Below are 21,226 nucleotides of genomic sequence, written 5' to 3' on the forward strand. Positions count from 1 at the left end.
TAAAGTCTCCTGGATAACAACACTGTGCTCCTAAATAATATATACCCCTCACAACACAACTGACCACACTCCCCACACATATAAAACATCCCTAGAATATATATATATATTCAACTGGAATTATAGCATATACAGCCCCCCTCTAATATATTCAAAATATACCCCCACCAATTAAATTATATACAGACCTGCTTAAATAAAAATCTGACCCCACATATACAGCCCTCCCAGCTTATTAATATTCTGTGCCCTATTAACAGACGCCCCTAGTTTAATTAAAATCCTGCCCCATATGCAGAAATCACTAGTTTAATTATAAACAGTCTCCCATATAGTCCACCACCCCAGCTGAATTAGTATCTGACCCTAATATATAGCCCCCCTCTAGTTTAATTATATACAGCCTACCATATAGTACCCCAGTTTAATTAATATGCCGCCCCAATATTTTGATCCTCCCTCAATTTTACTATATACAGCCTGCTATATAGCCCCCCTAGATTAATTAACTTGCCCCATACATATTCTCCCACCCTAGTGTTATTATATTCAGTACCCCCCTCAAAGTATATATACATATAGCTTAAAGTACAGCCACCTGTTTATTTATATTATTTAGAGCCAAATAGAAATCCCCCATCAAGTCTAATATCCAGTTTAAGGTGTATATAAATATATATAGACCCCATACCCCCCTTTTAATACATCCTTTGCCAATAAAAATAATAAAACTTATACTTACATACACTCCATTTCCTCCCACACTGTCTTCTACGGCTCCCGTCTTCTCCCGGCACTCGTGGCTCCCGTCTTCTACGGCTCCCGTATTCTCACGCCACGCCCGGCTCCAGTCTTCCGTACCGTATTGTCCCGCTCCCGGCTTCTCCTGGCTCCGCAAAGAGACACAGGCGGAGTGACGTCATCACCCGCACCTGTGTCACTGCATCATACGGAACGACGCAGCGCCTTTCCGGCTGTCTGAGACAGGTGCAATGGATTTACCTGGTGGGCGATTAGGGCGCTAAAGGGCGCCCAAATCGCCCACCATATTGTTGAAAATAATGCCGCTTACCAAAGGGCTCTGCATTCTGCCACCTGAGGCGAGATTTTCATCTCGCCTCATGGCAGATGTGGCCCTGATGACTGATATCACCAATCACTTCAGCTAGCACAGCTGTGTTTAGTACATCAGTAGTATCAGTAGTATCCATCTTCCATGGACACTGATGCCGCAGAGCATCAGAAAATCACTACAAACGCAATAAAGAAGATTTTCTTCTCCGAGCTGGATCCGATTTGTTTTTCCATATTGTTGTGCCCTGGCAGTAGGGTGATCCGTGCATGCAGATATTCATCACTGGAGGTTGGTAAGCTGGAACATCAGCTTTTTGCTGCGTGTGAACAGATAAAGCTGTGTGGGCTGGAAGGCACAGGAGTATGTTTTTGAAGGATGTTAAAGAAAGGGGTGATTTAAGTGGTTCTGCAACAGCTTAGGTGTATATTATGAGGATCTGCAGAAGCTAAGGTCAGTATAATGAGGTTCTTAAGTCTATATTGTACGACAGCTGAGGTGTGTATAGTGAGGTTCTGCAGCAGCAGCTGAGGTGTGTATTATGAGGTTGTATACATATGCCATCCCAAAGAGCCTGTTATCCAGCATATCCTTTACTAGTGATCTATACAGCTTATACGTACAGCCTTTAAGGGTCACTTTGTTCATGTCTAACTTATGCACCTGAGTCGTATGCTAATATAAAACTGAGATTTTGCTACCGTGTATCCTCTCTTCTAATTTTCATTCACTATATATTTCCTTAGAGTACAATGTTGCTGTATTTATTACAAATCAAATGACTGCTGATCCTGGAGCGACAATGACGTAAGTAACAAATGTTACTCCAACTAGAATGACACATGCCACATTTGTATTATAAGAGAACAACTAACAAATATGTGACGCTGGCACAGATAATAGGCTTTTAAAATTGATTTTACTGTTCTCTGATAGTATATAAAACTATATAAATTCACCATAATGTGTATTTAAAAAATACAATTCATGTAATGTACAATTCACATAAATATAAAAATGTAAGAATAAAATCAACTATCCAGGAAGGGAATTTGAATGGGTTTGTAGTCATACTGTTCATGGCCTTATCATACTGAGGCTACATAAAAATGACGTTATTGGTGGCCATGATCTGATCGCACATATTGTGGCCAGATCAAAGCTCCCCCTCAAGGTCTCTTACACCTTGTCTCAGCTAACCATGACAAAGCCGAATGGCCGCTCTGCAAAAGATATAGTAGGTCCTATTGAAAAAACAGTACTATAAGGACTAGCGAAACAAAAAATAGACCTAATATTGTGCAGGTCATCTATGGAGAAAGGAGTCCCGCCAGACTACTACCCAGAACAACACACATAGGGGCACATTTACTTACCCGGTCCTGCACGATCCCCGATACGGAATGTGTGCCAGAAACACCTGCCGCGATTCAAGAAGATTGTGCGCCCGATTTCCTGCTTGTGTCGCTTCCCGATCAGGTCCGCCGGAGTTCACCATCTTCCTCCCGGTATATGTAAGTGGACTGGATGCGACACAAATTTGATTGTTAAATCCTGTGCTTAGTCCGAATCCATCGGATGGCCCGCCCCCTGATTTCTGTCGCATGAAAGACGGCACCGATGCGCCAAAATCCGATCACATGTGACACAATCCCCGGCTCGATCCCCGAAAAGTCAGGAAACCCGATGGAAATACGGCCACGGGACCCTTAGTAAATAAGCCCCATAATGTTTTTTAGAGGCACTACTCCACCACTATGCAAACAGCGAAGGAAGCCTTCTTTAACTGTACCGGATCCAACACAGATGGTGTATAAATAAGGTGGTGCATTACTGAATTATGAAAGAATTTTCAGTCAAAAATAATCTCCAAATTCTGAGGAAACAGCGGCACTCACCATAAAAAGTTCAGCCGTTATGAAGTCTTCTTTAAAACGTCGATGCAGCTATGGGGAGATGGCGCAGGAGCAAAGCGTATTGTGCGAGAAACAGCTGTCGCTTGTGTGGACTCCTTTCCTCCTGCAGTTCCTCAAAGCTGCATGGAAATGTTAAAGAAGGCTTAAAGGGGTTGTCCACTTTCAGCAAATAATTGATATTGTTTGTTAAATGAAAAGTTATGCATTTTTCCAATATATTTTCTGTGTCAATTCATCACTGTTTTCTAGATATCTGCTTGCTGTGCTTCTTTAGAAAGTTTCTGTACTTTAAGTGGATAGAAATCTGTCCATGGTCTTGTGATGGACATGCAGATGCATAGCTGCTATAATCACACATCTCCTTTTACTCTCTGTGATAATAAAGGATCATGTACCTGCATGTCCATCACATGACCATAGACAGATTCTTACTACTGGAAGTAAATAGAGAAGCTTTCTATAGAAGGACAGCAAGCAGAGATCTAGGAAACCATGAGGAATTGATACAGAAAGTATTTTGAAAAATTGTATAACTTTTCAATACACAAATAATATCACTTATTTACTGAAAGTGGACAACCCCTTTTAATAAAGGCTTAACTTTTTATGGTGAGTGCCTCTGTTTCCTCCTACTTTGGAGATTATTTTCTTATACCCAGAACTCCTAATGCTATAGACTGGGTCACAGGGAAGTGTTTGGTCCAGAAAGCATTAGGTGTGCTGCTGCGCTGAAGTCCGCCGGAGATCACCTCCTGCGTCACGGTGTATGTGAGTGCTATTTTTGCGACACAATTTTTTTTTTTAAATTCCGCAGCTTTTCCGAATCTGTCGGGTTTTCCGACGGCCACTTCCCCCATTTCTGTCGTGTGAAAGCAGGCGCCAATGCGCCACAATCCGACCACGTGCGCCAAAATCCCAGGGCAATTCGGCACAAATCGGAAAAATTCGGGAAACCCGGCGGAAAAACGTAATTCGGACCCTTAGTAAATGAGCCCCACTGTTCTCTGGTAAATGCTAAGCATTCTGCACAGTGTTGGGCTGTGCGCACAACCCCCATCTGTGGACGTCGGCCCCTTATACCGTCCTCATGGAGTCGGTTTCTAACTGACATGTGCACATAAGTGGTCACTGGAGACCATTTTACTGGGCTCTGGCAGTGCTCCTCAGGTTCCTCCTTTCACAAATGCAGAGACATTGATATATCATCCTGGATGAGCTGCACTACCTGAGAAACTAGTGTGGGTTGCCGAGGCATTGTAGGGAGGTCATACAGGCATGTGGAGGCCTTACATTTCCAGTTTTGTGATTTTGTTGTCAGCACATTCAACTTTGTGCAGGACAAAGTATTCAATGAGAATATTTTATTCATTCAGATCTAGGTTTTGTCATTTGATTGTTCCTTTTATTATTTTGAGCAGTGTATTTTACTTCTACAATGACTCTAAACATAAAAATTAAACGACACATAGGGGGTCATTTACTAAGGGCCCGATTCGCGTTTTCCCGACGTGTTACCCGAATATTTCCGATTTGCGCCGATTGTACCTGAATTGCCCCGGGATTTTGGCGCACGCGATCGGATTGTGGCGCATCGTGGGGCGTGGCCAAACGAAAACCCGACGTATTTGGAAAAAACGCCGCATTTAAGAACGGAAAATGTGTCGCTCGGGACGCGCTTACCTTCACTCAGCCCGAGCCGGTGAACTCTGGGTTCAGATGCTTTTCAGCGCAGCCACCTGGTGGACGGCGGAGGAACTGCCTTATTAAATCCCGGCCGGACCCGAATACAGCGCAGAGAACGCGCCGCTGGATCGCGAATGGACCGGGTAACTAAATCTGCCCCATAATCTGTATGATGAACACACACCATAAAAAGTGTAATAAAAAGGAAAGTTTCCTTCCACTCCAAGTGAAATATTAAAACATGGTACCACATTCAAAACACTAGAAACAAGGCCTTCCACAGCTTATTCAATATGTTTTTCATGTGAATTTCAAAAGTTTTTCCTAGTACTGTAACCACCCGCATTTCACAAATGGAGCTATCTAAACCCTAAAGCTTTTTTTTCCTTTTGTCTTGTTCTAGTTTTCAGGCTGATCCCAAAAAACCTATTGGAGGTCACATACTTGCACATGCTTCCACAACAAGAATCAGCTTAAGAAAAGGAAGAGGAGAACTGCGTATAGCTAAAATTTATGACAGGTACTATCAGAGGTGTCACAGGAAGTGTACAGGAAATCTACTATTAAAATCAAGCAAGATAAACTAGAGACACTTACTCATAGATCCAGGCGCTGTGACTCTTGTTATCTTCTTATATTTGTTATCCTTGATCTCCTTCCTTCTAAAATCAACATTTGCAATTATGCTAATGAGTCAGATGGGCAATGGGAGGTGTTATCAGAGCCCCTCCATGCTGTAGCCCTTCCAGGCTGTTACACTGTGCAGGATTCCATCTCCTCCTTTCACCTGCAGCCCCTCCCTTTCCCTGTTATAATTTCACACAGTCTGAGGGGGGAAGTCGACAGTGTAACAGCCTGTGAATCTAGAACTAAGGGGCTCTGACTCATTACCATAATTATAAAAGTTGATTTTAGAAGAAAGAAAGCAATGGATAACAAATATGAGAAGATTATCACAGTGACAGTGCCTGGATCAATGAGTAAATGTCTCTGGTTTTGATGGTAGATTTCCCTTCAAGGGGTCTGTTATATCCATATGCCCTAATGGAGCAATTAAATGGAGCAATGGAGCTCCACCCCATCCGCTGAGACTTTGTAAGATAAAATAATACTTTATAGGTATTGTACTATTGAATTTCATAAAGGATACTTTAACAGCCCGCCGTCTTTGAAGTCCACTGTATGATGTATTTACGGCGCTACGTCAATGACTGCACACACAGTAAACCGCATGCGGACTGAAAACACATGCTTTAAAAAAGGTGCAAAAACGTAACGTGTGGCATCGCCCTAAGGGTGCAGTCACACATTTCAGTTAAAACTGCATCACAATCAGTTTTTAGGTGGTTTTTGGTGTAGTTTACTTAACTTAACAGGTGAAAAAATATTTGTTGAACAGGTGAATGACATTTTTCGTTGTGAGCTTTCATGGCAGACTCCGCTTCCTCCAATATCTCCCTTCCAAACTGGCACGATATGGAATAAAGCTATACAAGCTTTGTGAAACAAACAATATCAATTACCTTATATACTCGAGTATAAGCCTAGTTTTTCAGCACAAAAAATGTGCTGAAAAACCCAAACTCGGCTTATACTCGGGTCAAAAAAATAAATATATCTAAACTCACCTTTCCGGCGACCCCTGTATATCTTCTGTGCGATCTGTCCGGCCGTGGCGGCAGGCTATATACACTGGGGCAGGGTCTGGCAGGCTATATACACTGGGGCAGGGTCTGGCAGGCTATATACACTGGGGCAGGGTCTGGCAGGCTATATACACTGGGGCAGGGGCTGGCAGGCTATATACACTGGGGCAGGGGCTGGCAGGCTATATACACTGGGGCAGGGGCTGGCTTGCTGGCTATATACTGGGGAGGCTGTGACCAATGCATTTCCCACCCTCGGCTTATACTCGAGTCAATAGGTTTTCCCAGTATTTTGTGGTAAAATTAGGGGCCTCGGCTTATACTCGGGTCGGCTTATACTCGAGTATATACGGTATTTACTGTTGTGTGCTTAAAGTGGACAACTCTTTCAAGTGTTTTACCTACCTATGAGATAATCTTCACTCCTGCGAGGTAACATAAAAACATTTTATCATAAAATTTTACTTTGTTTCTTGTTAACAGCCCTGAGATGCCAGAAAACGAAGCCACATTTGCGATCACCTCAGGTGGTATTAACGATGCAAAGGAGTGATACCTTATCCACAAAATCAAAAGAAAAACAAAAACATGTTTAGTATCTAATACCTGGTTTGAAATAATTTATTTGGTATCTATGTAGCCATTGCAGAAATGTTAAAGGTAATGTGAAGAATTGGTTCTGTTTTCTTACCTTACGTAGAAATTATTTTCAGACATTCGCTTACTGTTTAGCCATGGATGCTGCAGTTTTCCAGCAAAGCTTTGGTAAAATTACTAATTGTTACTAACTCAAGCTGTGGAATTCAGTAACCAAACAATTAAAATTAAATTAATATAAATAGATTTTTGACTGAAGTCTATACTATTTATTAGGAGGTGTAATGCTTTAAGGTATTTGGGATTGTTAAAGATTCTTTGTCTTAATTATTAAAACAATTGTTGGTAAACTGATAAAATATAATAAATATTATATACATAATATATAAAATTGTTAAAATAAAAAGTTTTGCCTGGCAAATGATTTACAGTCTCTTTTGGGCTTTTCACATATAAATTAACATAAAGGGATATTGTAGAATAGCTGGGTGATCACAGCTCTGTTGCAATGGTGTAAAAGTAAGATTAGGACAAAATTAAGTGTGGTGGGGAAGGGGGTGGTTATCACCACATCGGGTCCTCTGGTTTCCTCCCACACTCCAAAACATACTGGTAGGTTGATTAGATTGCGAGCCCCATGGGGACAAGGTCTGATCTTGCAAGCTCAGTGATGCGCTGTGGAATCTGTTGGCGCTATATAAATAAAGGAATTATTATTACATTTTCTGGTTTTGTGTAGTATTTCTTTAAACTTTTTTTGTCTCAGTTGAGACAAATTTTCAAAATGTAGTACAAAAAAAGACAACATGGCATGGTGATAAATCCTCCGATCGATTTTAATGAAAGAAAGTCAAACATTTTTTTTTGCATTGTTGTTATGGCGGTATGCAGTGGAACATTAAACTCCTGCTTTTGACCATTAAAGCTACACACAGCAATGCAATCAGATGTACATTTGCAGTAGCAGGATCTATGGCGTGGGGTATCACCATGAATTGCATCATGTGGCTGATAGTGCTCTAAGAACTCTCCTTGCGTGCATCTTCAGGCACATATATGAAATATATACAACAGATGTGTCTTCAACAGAGCTTAAGTGATGGTAGCCTTTTACCATATACACTAGGAGAAATTTCCGAAGACCAGTTCCCCTTTCACAGCAGTCACTTCACCAGAGGTGAAGGTGGTCAAGGTATCTCATTGTAGAGATAAATTCAGGACCCTCATCAAACTGACATTTGTGTCATATTCTGTAAATCCTGGGTGCTTTGTTTTGGATTTGTCATTGTGCTCAACTGCACATGTATCCATCATCACAAAATGAAACACCAAAAAATAGATTTGCATGAAGTAACAACCCAGCAACACCAAACAGATAATACAATTCATTACCCAAAAACCAGACCATATAATAAATAACATCCCAACGCAATATATAACAAAGATGCCCTATTCCATACAAAAGGTAATAAAACAGACCCTAGACAGTACAAAAAACTTTATTACAGACCCCAGACAGAGCAACAATCACTAATTCAGACCCAACTTTACAGTAATCTCTCCTGGCTCCTATTTTTGCTCCAGACATAACATTGCATTGATCAGAGTAATCACTGCTACACTGTTCTCTCCAGTTGCTGGTTCCTAGTACAGGCAGTCCCCGGGTTACATACAAGATAGGGTCTGTAGGTTTGTTCTTAAGTTGAGTTTGTATGTAAGTCGGAACTGTATATTTTATCATTGTAATCCCTGCCAGAACGTTTTTGGTCTCTGTGACAATTGGATTTTAAAAATGTTGGGTTGTCATAAGAATCAGTATTAACACTAAAGCTTCATTACAGACGCCTGTGATAACTGTTCGAGCTGTTTATTGTAGCCTTGGACTAAAGTACAATAAATTACCAATATCCAGAGGTCCGTTTGTAACTAGGGGTTGTATGTAAGTCGAGTGTTCTTAAGTAGGGGTCCGCCTGTACTTGCAGCAGGAATTAGCTCCTTTTATACATAAGGCTTCAGGACCCAGGACAAAGCATGAGATTTCAAGTCATTCTCACTGGCCCAGACCTGGAAGCTAGCACACAGCAATATTTTCTGATCTGTGTTGCTAAATATGTAGAAAGATGTTCATCCCCATAAAAGGAGGATTCCTCTGTACAGTAATTTCTAGCTTGGTATTTCTTTGCTAGTTCATAACTTATTCCTGTAAATGCAGGGGTAGGATTATTTTTTAACAGCTTTCCTAATTTGCTTGCAAGTAGTGTGCCGTATAGTGCTCCTCTGAAAATTGTACTTACTTAACATAACCTGGGGGCGCAACTGGTGGCGAGGAGTCCAAGCAGTCAGTGTGATAATTGAAGAAGGAAGATGGTGAGGATTGGTTGTGAGGCAGGGAGGAGGAAGACAGGGTCTTTGTGGATTTTCTGGCCCTTGCCCTGTGGCTAGGATTATACTTCTTGTTCTGGAAGGGGCTCATAGTCGAGTAACCCAATATGCAGGAAGCCCCGGAAGGGTTGTAGTAGAGAAAATGGAGGTAATGAAGTCTCCTCAGGTGGTATTAAATCCAATGGCATAAGGAAGGGGACCAACCCTACATGAGGCAGGTCAAACCACAGAGAATTACATCAGGCTCATGGGAGCCATGAGGAGGGCATGGTCTCCCAACACTGTAGGAGGAGTACAGCATAGACAGATGACATTGATGATAATTTTTCCACAGGCATGCTGCCTTAATGGTTTGCAAGCAGCGGCCTGATGGAGAATTATGAGCAGTCAAGAAAGGCAGGGGAGGCCTACTTGAGGGCCATTCACAGTAGGGGAAGGGGTTATATTCAGAAGGATAAAATATAACTTTTATAGTTTTATGCTTAAAATCTCTCTTTTCTTTTAATGTATACACACAAGAAAAAATAAAAATGAAATAACTATATATTTTAAAAAATATATAGATATTTCTCCTTACTTAACAAGGTATTCCTATGAAGACAAGTTTCTTAAATGTACTCAGGATAACAAAATAACACATTCTCTAATTCAATGTTAACAAAAAGTCATAATTTCACAGGTATAATTCCAACCTGTCTCTATCAGTCCTGTTGTAAATTTTGGTTGCCCCTAGACCCGACGATGGAGCGAACCTCTTGTTTTTCTGTCTGAGGCTGCACTGATCTCCTCTCTGCCTCTAGCCCCACCCTTGCATTGCAGGACAAGCTTACACACACACTGCCTTCCTGCAGGCAAGCAACACATCATGAGGAGAGTAAGGCCTCTTCCACACTAGCGTTGCGTTTCACGTCAGGGTGCAATGCGTGAAAAACTGACGTTTTTGGCTGCGTTTTTGTTCCATTTTTCCTTGGAGTAATTAGCGTTTTTGCGTTTTTCACGCGCGTGTTGTTAGCGTTTTTTTTGCGTTTTCGGCGCATTTTTCACGCGCGAGTCAATGGGAGAATCGAGCATTTTTCAAAGGGACCATGGTTTGGGATTAAAATGGGTTATTTAATTAAAAAATAATGTCTTCTGATAAGTTGCAAACATCTGCGATCTATTCTTCACTGTTCCCCGTGTATATTATCTCCCGACAAGTTAGCAGATGTGAAGAACAGTGAAGAATAGAATAAAACCAGTGAACACAGTGAAAACAGTGACCACAGGATCATTTAAGAGAAAAACACAGTGCAGAACACAGTGCAGAATAGATTACAGATGTTCGGCACATCTGCTTACTTGTCGGGAGATACGCGCGGAACGGTGCGCCCAAAATAGCATGTGAAGAACAATATATATGTGTGTGAAGAACAAATTGCAGATGTTTAAATACATCTGCAATGTGTTCTTCACACATATATATTGTTCTTCACATGCTATTTTGGCCGCACCGTTCCGCGCGTATCTCCCGACAAGTAAGCAGATGTGCCGAACATCTGTAATCTATTCTGCACTGTGTTCTGCACTGTGTTTTTCTCTTAAATGATCCTGTGTTCACTGTGTTCACTGTGTTCACTGTTTTTATTCTATTCTTCACTGTTCTTCATTGTGTTTTTTTAATTAAATGATCGTTCTCGAGCAGGGGAAATACTGTTATTCTGGTCACCTAGCAACCCTTACGTTTAAAACGCATTGCACTCGCATTGCACTTGCAATGATTGCGAGTGCAATGCGTTCTTGATGCATCTCCATAGACTTGAATGGGGCGTGAAAATTGCGCGTGACTCGCAAAAATAGAGCATGCTGCGATTTTGACGCGCGTGCAAACTAACGCAAGCACGCGCGTCAAAAACAACGCTAATGGAGAAAGAGCCATTGAATACAATGGGACAGAGTGCAATGCAAGTTCTGCGCGTCAAATGCACGCGCAGAACTCGCGCGTGAAAAACGCCAGTGTAGAAGGGGCTTAAAGCTACAGACAGATAAGATTTTTATCCAGGGGAGGGGGGGGGGGGGTATATAGCAGATCTGTGTATGTTATAGGTGAGTTAGCAGAGCTAAGAGTGTCGTTGTGCATCTCATGGATCTCATCATCTCTCATCACTGATCTGTCTCATCTCTCTTTCAATGTGTCAGATACTAGTGAATGGTCAGAAGCTAAATGAAAGTGTATATAAACCTGTACCCTGATAATGTAACCACATTGTCAGCACACAGCATCTTACAGCACTTGAGGGATCATGAAGTGTCTGCTTAAAGAGTCCCTGTCCACACTATAGAATTTTACACATACCATCACTGAGTGATAGGAGCTAAAACAGCAATATAAATAAAAGTAAGGGGTAAAAATGATCTTTATTGTGTAAATATCACAAGAGGATTGTAGTTTGATAATTTTTTTGCATCGGCAAACTCCTTTAATGAGAGGAATAAATTAAGAGTGCTATTTTCTCCTCTTGTTATAGTGTGGAGCTCTAGAATCATAATTTATTTGTCCACACATGACTTATACTCTGTGGTTATATTTTAAGGCAAAATTCCCACTTCTATTAGTAATGTCTTTGCAGTATAGGAGTTTCCTCTTGTCTTTCCACAGATCTATGCACTTCGATAATGTTGTTACAACCTATCTCTTCATTAAATACATTGTAGTTTTGTTGTGAAACTGTATCCTATTTTGTAACTCTTTAATATACAGCAATAGATTGCAGTGTTTAGCTCGTACTTTATATCACAGCTCTCCAGTATCAGCCGCATCAAGCCAGCGGCAGTGGTGTGCCTATTCTATACTGCAATCTTTTATCACAGTTATTTCAATTTCTACGTTTCTCTTAGTCGCTGCACTCACGTGTACTAGTTTCACATTAATAGCACTAGTGATATAATTGTGCTGATAAGCTCTCGTTCTGTCTGGATATTGATTCAGAGTGTCCTATGCCTACTTCCTAATGTATCCATTCAAGAGTTCTTGCCCTAATGAAACTTTACAGCCTCCATGTGGCCTCCTCTGGGGGTGTTCGCTCCCGTTTTCTTGCGCTTCTTATTCAGGTAAAAATGATTGACATATCTTTAGTCCAATCCAAATTTCTATCTTGTATAGAAATGCTTGTGATGTTGGTCTCTTATATTTAGAGAAAGAACTAATGGTTGGTATCTGTATAACTACCTCTCTGTGTACCTCTGCTCATTCTTTAAAGCAGTGGTGAACCACCAGGATCAACCACCGGACTGTGGCCCAACACCCGCTCTTTAAAAGACCTTAAAATAAAAAAAAACTGTATACTCACCTCCAACGTTCCTCTTTTCCCTGTGGCTACAGGCTCTTCTTCCTCCGCGGCTTCCTGGCAGATGGCCAGTGGCACTTCTATGTGCCCTGCCGTGTGCACACACTATGCTGTAATTGGCCGCATCATAGTGTGCGCGCAGTGACAGCGGGCACAGAAGTGCCTCTGGCCATCTACCGGGAAACCGCAGGGAGACGAGGAGCATTAGAGTAAGTAAGATTGGTGGGGGGATTTGCACCAAATGTACATATGATGGTCTCGGGATTATAATATTATTCCTGTAGATTACATTTATTTATTATAATTTATTTATTATATTACTTGAGCTTGGGACCCTCTGCAGATAGAAACTTGTCAGTAGCCTAAAAGACAAAATGGCAGGTGATTAGTGGCTACCAGCAGAACCCAAAATAGACAAAAAACACACTAATATACCTACAAACCCTAAAGCAGGTTAGGAGGCAATGGTGCAGGAAATAAAATGGAGAAAAGTCCAAAAAATACCACCAAATGATCAAATAAATAAATGTTTTTTCCGCTTCTACGTGCTCCAATGTTCCGATATGCGTCAGGATAGTAAGGATAAGACAGAACCTTTGTAACTCCAGTCTCCTATTATGATCTCACTTCTCTTGGGCGGCGTCCATCCTGCTGGGGTGGCTGGTCTCGCCGGTGATTCTGGTATGGATGCAAGATCTCCTGACCTAGGTAATACACCTCTCCACTTCTAGTTCCAGGACACCTTTGCTCGCACTCCCGAAGAAAAAGGGAAGACTGCAATAGTGCAACAGGGTTTGCAATCATTTGTAATATTTTTTTATTGTAAATACTCACAAAACTTGCATGTAAAAAGGCCTTAAGTATCAAAAACTTCTTTGCACGCTCTGTACCTCACCCCGGGATGTCTTCTTCTGGGGCTTACCGACGTGCAATCATGCATCACTCTTAAGGGGCTACGTACAATCTGATTGGTAGCAGCAATATCAGTATAATAACATAATTATATTATATTCATATGTATGCACCATTAATTTATGTTATACTGATATTGCTGTTTTACAGAATATTGCCTCTGGCAAAATTAGACTACCCATATCCAGGTGTCAATAAAATATAACTTTTATTGTGACATTTAAAACTTAATTAGCTACTTGGTGCAAATAAACATTTTAAAAAACCCAATGTTGTGTGGAGAGTTTTCTTTTTTTGTGATGTTCACTTATATGGTTCAATGTAACTGGAGGCATTTATTGTGTGTTAGAGCAGTGATTTTCAACCTGTGTGCCGCGGGGGCTCTTAATTAGTAAACGGAGGCCGCTAGGGTCTTTTAATTAGTAAAGGGAGGCCGCTAGGGTCTTTTAATTAGTAAAGGGAGGCCGCTAGGGGCTCTTAATTAGTAAAGGGAGGCTGCTAGAGGCTTTTAATTACTAAAGGGAGGCCGCTAGGGTCTATTAATTAGTAAAGGGAGGCCGCTAGGGGCTCTTAATTAGTAAAGGGAGGCCGCTAGGGGCTCTTAATTAGTTAAGGGAGGCTGCTACGGGTTCTTAATTAGTAAAGGGAGGCCGCTACAGGCTCTTAATTAGTAAAGGGAGGCTGCTAGGGGCTCTTAATTAGTAAAGGGAGGCCGCTAGGAGCTTTTAATTAGTAAAGGGAGGCCGCTATGGGCTCTTAATTAGTAAAGGGAGGCTGCTAGAGGCTTTTAATTACTAAAGGGAGGCCGCTAGGGTCTATTAATTAGTAAAGGGAGGCCGCTAGGGGCTCTTAATTAGTAAAGGGAGGCCGCTAGGGGCTCTTAATTAGTAAAGGGAGGCTGCTACGGGTTCTTAATTAGTAAAGGGAGGCCGCTACAGGCTCTTAATTAGTAAAGGGAGGCTGCTAGGGGCTCTTAATTAGTAAAGGGAGGCCGCTAGGAGCTTTTAATTAGTAAAGGGAGGCCGCTATGGGCTCTTAATTAGTAAAGGGAGGCCGCTAGGGGCTTTTAATTAGTAAAGGGAGGCCGCTAGGTTCTTTTAATTAGTAAAGGGAGGCCGCCAGGGGCTTTTGATTAGTAAAGGGAGGCAGCTAGGGGCTTTTAATTAGTAAAGGGAGGCCGCTAGGGGCTTTTAATTAGTAAAGGGAGGCCGCTAGAGGTTTTTATTAGTAAAGGGAGGGCGCTAGGGGGTTTTTATTAGTAAAGGGGGCCTTTTATGACTGTTTTAGTGTCATTTTGTGCTATTTTGGTTGGTGGTGTGCCTCAGGATTTTCTAAGTATAAAAAGTGTGCCGCGGCTCAAAAAAGGTTGAAAATCACTGTGTAAGAGAGTTAGTCAATTATGTTATTGGATACACTGTGACACACTTCCCCAGTATTGACACTAGATGTCAGTATTAATCTCCTATCTATTTTCTTGTCACAAGTTTCGCCAGCTCACTGGCTTCATCAGGGGTATTTGGGCTATAGATGTTGGCGCCATGATTTGTTTGGGGTTATATGGGTTTTTATCGTCCCTCCCTATTAGGGTTTCAGACAGTCATCTTTGGTTAGTATTTAGATTGGTGTGCTCCTTTAAACGGCTGGTAAGTGAGCCCATCATATTTGGTCATTGTGTACAGTATATGTGCTTGATGCGTATATACTGTATCTTTGTATGGATGTGTAAGTTCTGTGTGTATATACTGTATGAGTTTGTTCACTGTATGTATGAGTGTATAAATGTATGTGTATGAGAGTAGAGCTTTATGTGTGTGTAAATAAATGTGTGTCAACTAATATCTCTATATTTTTAAGGGGAATGGGTTTCCTGTTCCTGCTTTGGGGCCCAGCCTCTACTAGTTACAGCCCTGATTCAGATGTGATAGGCATGCATGCTTCCATAATAGAAAGTTCTCACATTTAAATCCCCTAGTGATGTTTACACAATAAAGATCGTTTGTAACCCCGTTACTTTACAATTTTACTTAGTTTTATTGCTGTTTTAGCTCCTATGAACTCAGTGACGGTCAGTGTAAAATTCCAGGGAGTGGGAAGGAACTCTCTAAGCAGACACTTCATGATTCCTCTGTGCTATGAGATGCTGTTTGCAGTCAATTTGCTTTGATAATCAGGGTATGGGGTTTATATACACTTTTATTAAGCTTCTGAGCATTCTACTAGTATCTGACACAGAGAAAAAAAGAGATAAGACAGATCAGAGATGATGAGATCCATGGGATGCATATGAAACACAATGACACTCTCAGTTCTGCTAGCAATCTATAACATGCACAGAGTCAGCTCTGCTATATGCCTCCCTCCTGGAAAAAGACCTCATCTTGCCTGTAATTTTTAGAGTAAGTCTTTGCACCCTGCTGCTTGCGGGCAGGAAGTGCCTGTGTCTGAGTTGGTCTTGTAATGCAGGGGCGGAAGGAGGCTGAGAGCACTGCAGTGTGCAGACAAGAGAAGCTATTCCTAATAAGACTCTGACCATAGTCAGAAAATTTTCGGTCGTATCCAGGGGCAACCAAATTATTAAATTGTGTGCAAGTCAAGGAAAAGGTTTCCTCATCATTATATACAGAGTACTTAGAAAAAGCTCTGTACTCGACATTCAGGTATTTGTATGTTTTAATGAAATTTTAATGCAGCTATTCTTATACTAAACTGTAAACCTAGGGGATGCAGGACATCGGGAGGAACTGCGGAGGTAAGTAAATGTTTAATTTTTTTTACGCAGCCCCCACCTGGCCACTTACTGTAATAAATTATGGGTTATGAGGCGCCTTCTTTGCTAGTTATGTGTTGTGGGGAAATCACCTTTGCCTTGTCAGATAACGTAATTAATTCTTGGTCCGTAGACTAACTGCCCCCCCCCCCTCTGTCTTTTTTCTGTCCCATTAATTGAAAATGTTAATTAATTTCCTCTGTCCCTCGAATGGAATTGTTAATTGATACAGACTTTGTGGCTCCAAGTTCCTTATGTGTCTTACAATGGCTGCTTAAGAATATTGCAAAGTAATATAACTACAGTACTAACTATAGTACAGTACTATAACTTCCTGGTACTGCAGGGGGTGTATGGAGAGGGCTCACAGGCTGAGCTCTCTCCATATACAGCAGGTGTTGCCTGTATAATACAGCTGACACCTGCCTGTTACTGCTGTAGTCGGTGCTGGCAGGAATCCTGTTAAGTGCAGTGGTCAAACCCGACCGCAGCACCTAACTTACCATTTCATGGGCACCACCATCTCATTGAGACTTGTAGGTTTGCCATGTGTAATGATTTTTAGTAGCCAGCAGATGGCAGGCTATTAGAAATTAGCAGTAAAATTGCTATTAACTGCAATACAGTAGTATTGCAGTATATGGTATGCGTATTCCGACCCTGCAGGGTTAAAGTACCTGAAATAGGGTCTGAAATAGTGTGAAAAAAAAAATACAGTAAAAAAACAGTAAAAATCATAAACATGTTAGGTATCTGCTGGCAGATAACATGGCCGCGTCCTGCTGCCTGTTAGGAAAGAAAGAAGAGGAGCCGGGAAGCCAAAAGAGGAGCCGCGATGACATCAGGGGAGCAGCGCTGCGCATCGGGGCCACCGGAGGGTGAGTATGCAAGCTTTTTTTTTTTTTTTTAAGTGCTGGGCTGGCTGTATACTACTGGGGCAGAATGGGCTGGCTGTATACTACTGGGGCAGAATGGGCTGGCTGTATACTACTGGGGCAGGCTGGGCTGGCTGTATACTCTGGGGGCAGAATGGACTGGCTGTATATTACTGGGGCAGAATGGGCTGGCTGTATACTGCAGGGAGCAGGCTGGGCTGGCTGTATACTGCAGGGGGCAGGCTGGGCTGGCTGTATACTACTGGGGGCAGGCTGGGCTGGCTGTATACTTCGGGGGCAGAATGGGCTGACTGTATACTACTGGGGCAGAATGGGCTGACTGTATACTACTGGGGCAGAATGGGCTGGCTGTATACTGCAGGGGGCAGGCTGGGCTGGCTGTATACTACTGGGGGCAGGCTGGGCTGGCTGTTTATTTCGGGGGCAGAATGGGCTGGCTGTATACTACTGGGGCAGAATGGGCTGGGTGTATACTTCAGGGGGCAGAATGGGCTGGCTGTATACTTCAGGGGGCAGGCTGGGCTGGCTGTATACTTCAGGGGGCAGAATGGGCTGGCTGTATACTGCAGGGGGCAAGCTGGGCTGGCTGTATACTGCAGGGGGCAGAGTGGGCTGGCTGTATACTACAGGGGCAGAATGGGCTGGCTGTATACTTCAGGGGGCAGAATGGGCTGGCCGTATACTACAGGTGGCAGGGTGGCTGTATACTGCAAGGGGCAGAATGGGCTGGCTGTATACTTCAGGGGGCAGAATGGGCTGGCTGTATACTACAGGGGGCAGAATGGGCTGGCTGTATACTACAGGGGCCAGAATGGGCTGGCTGTATACTGCAGGGGGCAGAATGGGCTGGCTGTATACTTCAGGGGGCAGGCTGGGCTGGCTGTATACTGCAGGGGGCAGAATGGGCTGGCTGTATACTTCAGGGGGCAGTATGGGCTGGCTGTAAACTACAGGGGGCAGGCTGGGCTGGCTGTATACTACAGGGGGCAGGCTGGGCTGGCTGTATAGTGCAGGGGGCAGAATGGGCTGGCTGTATACTTCAGGGGCAGGCTGGGCTGGCTGTATACTACAGGGGGCAGAATGGGCTGGCTGTATACTACAGAGGACAGAATGGGCTGGCTGTATAGTGCAGGGGACAGAATGGGCTGGCTGTATACTGCAGGGGACAGAATGGGCTGGCTGTATACTTCAGGAGGCAGTATGGGCTGGCCGTATACTACAGGTGGCAGGGTGGCTGTATACTGCAAGGGGCAGAATGGGCTGGCTGTATACTTCAGGGGGCAGGCCGGGCCGGCTGTATACTACAGGGGGTAGAATGGGCTGGCTGTATACTACTGGGGCAGGCTGGGCTGGCTGTATACTACTGGGGCAGAATGGGCTGGCTGTATACTACTGGGGCAGGCTGGGCTGGCTGTATACTCTGGGGGCAGAATGGACTGGCTGTATATTACTGGGGCAAAATGGGCTGGCTGTATACTGCAGGGGGCAGGCTGGGCTGGCTGTATACTGCAGGGGGCAGGCTGGGCTGGCTGTATACTACTGGGGGCAGGCTGGGCTGGCTGTATACTTCGGGGGCCGAATGGGCTGACTGTATACTACTGGGGCAGAATGGGCTGGCTGTATACTGCAGGGGGCAGGCTGGGCTGGCTGTATACTACTGGGGGCAGGCTGGGCTGGCTGTTTATTTCGGGGGCAGAATGGGCTGGCTGTATACTACTGGGGCAGAATGGGCTGGTGTATACTTCAGGGGGCAGAATGGGCTGGCTGTATACTTCAGGGGGCAGGCTGGGCTGGCTGTATACTTCAGGGGGCAGAATGGGCTGGCTGTATACTGCAGGGGGCAAGCTGGGCTGGCTGTATACTGCAGGGGCAGAGTGGGCTGGCTGTATACTACAGGGGCAGAATGGGCTGGCTGTATACTTCAGGGGGCAGAATGGGCTGGCCGTATACTACAGGGGGCAGGGTGGCTGTATACTGCAAGGGGCAGTATGGGCTGGCTGTATACTACAGGGGGCAGAATGGGCTGACTGTATACTACAGGGGCCAGAATGGGCTGGCTGTATACTGCAGGGGGCAGGCTGGGCTGGCTGTATACTTCAGGGGGCAGGCTGGGCTGGCTGTATACTACAGGGGACAGAATGGGCTGGCTGTATACTTCAGGGGGCAGTATGGGCTGGTTGTAAACTACAGGGGGCAGGCTGGGCTGGCTGTATACTACAGGGGGCAGGCTGGGCTGGCTGTATACTACAGGGGGCAGAATGGGCTGGCTGTATACTTCAGGGGGCAGGCTGGGCTGGCTGTATACTACAGGGGGCTGAAGGGCTGGCTGTATACTACAGAGGACAGAATGGGCTGGCTGTACACTACTGGAGGCAGGCTGGGCTGGCTGTATACTGCAGGGGACAGAATGGGCTGGCTGTATACTACAGGGGGCAGAATGGGCTGGCTGTATACTGCAGGGGGCAGAATGGGCTGGCTGTATACTACAGGGGGCAGAATGGGCTGACTGTATACTACAGGGGGCAGAATGGGCTGGCTGTATACTACAAGGGGCAGAATGGACTGGCTGTATACTACAGGGGGCAGAATGGACTGGCTGTATATTACTGGGGGCAGAATGGACTGGCTGTATACTACTGGGGGCAGAATGGACTGGCTGTATACTACTGGGGGAAGGCTGGCTATATACTACTGGGGACAGGCTGGCTATATACTGGGGGGGGGGCTGTGACCAATGCATTTCCCACCCTCGGCTTATACTCGAGTCAATAGGTTTTCCCAGTTTTTGGTGGTAAAATTGGGGGTCTCGGCTTATACTCGGGTCGTGTGGGGTGGTACACACGCTCTTGGTCTGTATTGCATATTTGTTTTCCCTAAGCCTCCACTTTGGATTTATGTTATTTTACTGCGAATTTAGGTGTGGGTGACGTTATTTGTGTCCACCATTTACTTTCCGTAGCCATACTTACCTGGGAACACTTGGTGTCTATTGTTACCTTGATTGAACTGTGTGTACTCTTTTTTGTCTGTCTGTCCCTTCACACTGCCTGCAGATTTACTGTATTTTATGTAACATTGATTATCAGTAATAAAGTTTACCATGTTTTATTGTATATTTTTATTCTGATTTATTGGCTTTGCGTATGAAGTCATTAGGTGTTTATACTCGGGTCGGCTTATACTCAAGTACATATGGTATGTACAAAAGATTTTTATTTTCAAAACCTATTAAAATCTAATAAAATATATATAAATTTGATATCCCTGTGATAGTACCGACCCACAGAATAAAGGGGAAGTGTCATGTGGACTGCAGAATAAAACCTGTAAAAACATAGCCCACAATAAAACGCTACAAGTGTGTTTTTTTGTCAATATCTCTGCACTTTTTCCAGCTTTTCAGTACATTGCATGGAATATTAAATGGTGCCACTAAAAAGTAAAGTAGATAACAAGCCCTAACTTGTTTCATTTGGAATGAGGGTAATAAAAAACAGAATTGAAAAAAAAAGGGCTGAGTCCTGTAAGGCTTAAGAAAATTAGCATAGTTATAAAATAAACTTTTTATATGCAAATAAATATATAAAAGGTCATGAAAAAGGACAAGGACATCAGCGTAAAAGTGTCTCATATAAATATATTAACCATCATTAGACACTTCTCTGCCCAAGATTCCACAAATCCCTCTGTACATGGGGAGGGATCCGGATATTCGGAACTGCTGGTTAAATTTTAAACTATTTTACAGAATTGGGGAGAAGCTGGACAAAAATCTAGATGCCTCCCATAAAGTACAACAGAGCACAGTACCCAGACCGTTTACATTGCACTCCCATAGACTTCAATGGCGCAACCGCAGTGCGGTCTGACAGCCCATTCACGTTTCGGTGAGAAATATGGTGATCAGATACATAGTTGTACCGTATATACTTGAGTATAAGCCCGCCCGAGTATAAGCCAAGGCCCCTAATTTTACTATCAAAACTTGAAAAACCTATTGACTTGAGTATAAGCTGAGGGTGGGAAATTCAT

The 21,226-nt window shown here is 43.4% G+C and overlaps 1 protein-coding gene across 1 annotated transcript in view; it reads left to right on the plus strand.

Annotated features, from left to right (window-relative positions):
- The window catches only part of DMC1 (DNA meiotic recombinase 1), a 32,087-nt gene extending 24,795 nt beyond the window's left edge, over positions 1–7,292 (plus strand). The window contains exons 13-15 of the mRNA XM_072127897.1: positions 1,819–1,879; positions 5,075–5,191; positions 6,801–7,292. Of these exons, the coding sequence (XP_071983998.1) occupies positions 1,819–1,879; positions 5,075–5,191; positions 6,801–6,870 (248 nt within the window). The 3' untranslated portion in view covers positions 6,871–7,292. The remainder of the gene's footprint in view (positions 1–1,818; positions 1,880–5,074; positions 5,192–6,800) is intronic.
- The last annotated feature ends 13,934 nt before the right edge of the window (positions 7,293–21,226 follow it).

Source organism: Engystomops pustulosus, chromosome 10, assembly GCF_040894005.1.
Source record: "Engystomops pustulosus chromosome 10, aEngPut4.maternal, whole genome shotgun sequence".
In the NCBI taxonomy this organism is placed as follows: domain Eukaryota; kingdom Metazoa; phylum Chordata; class Amphibia; order Anura; family Leptodactylidae; genus Engystomops; species Engystomops pustulosus.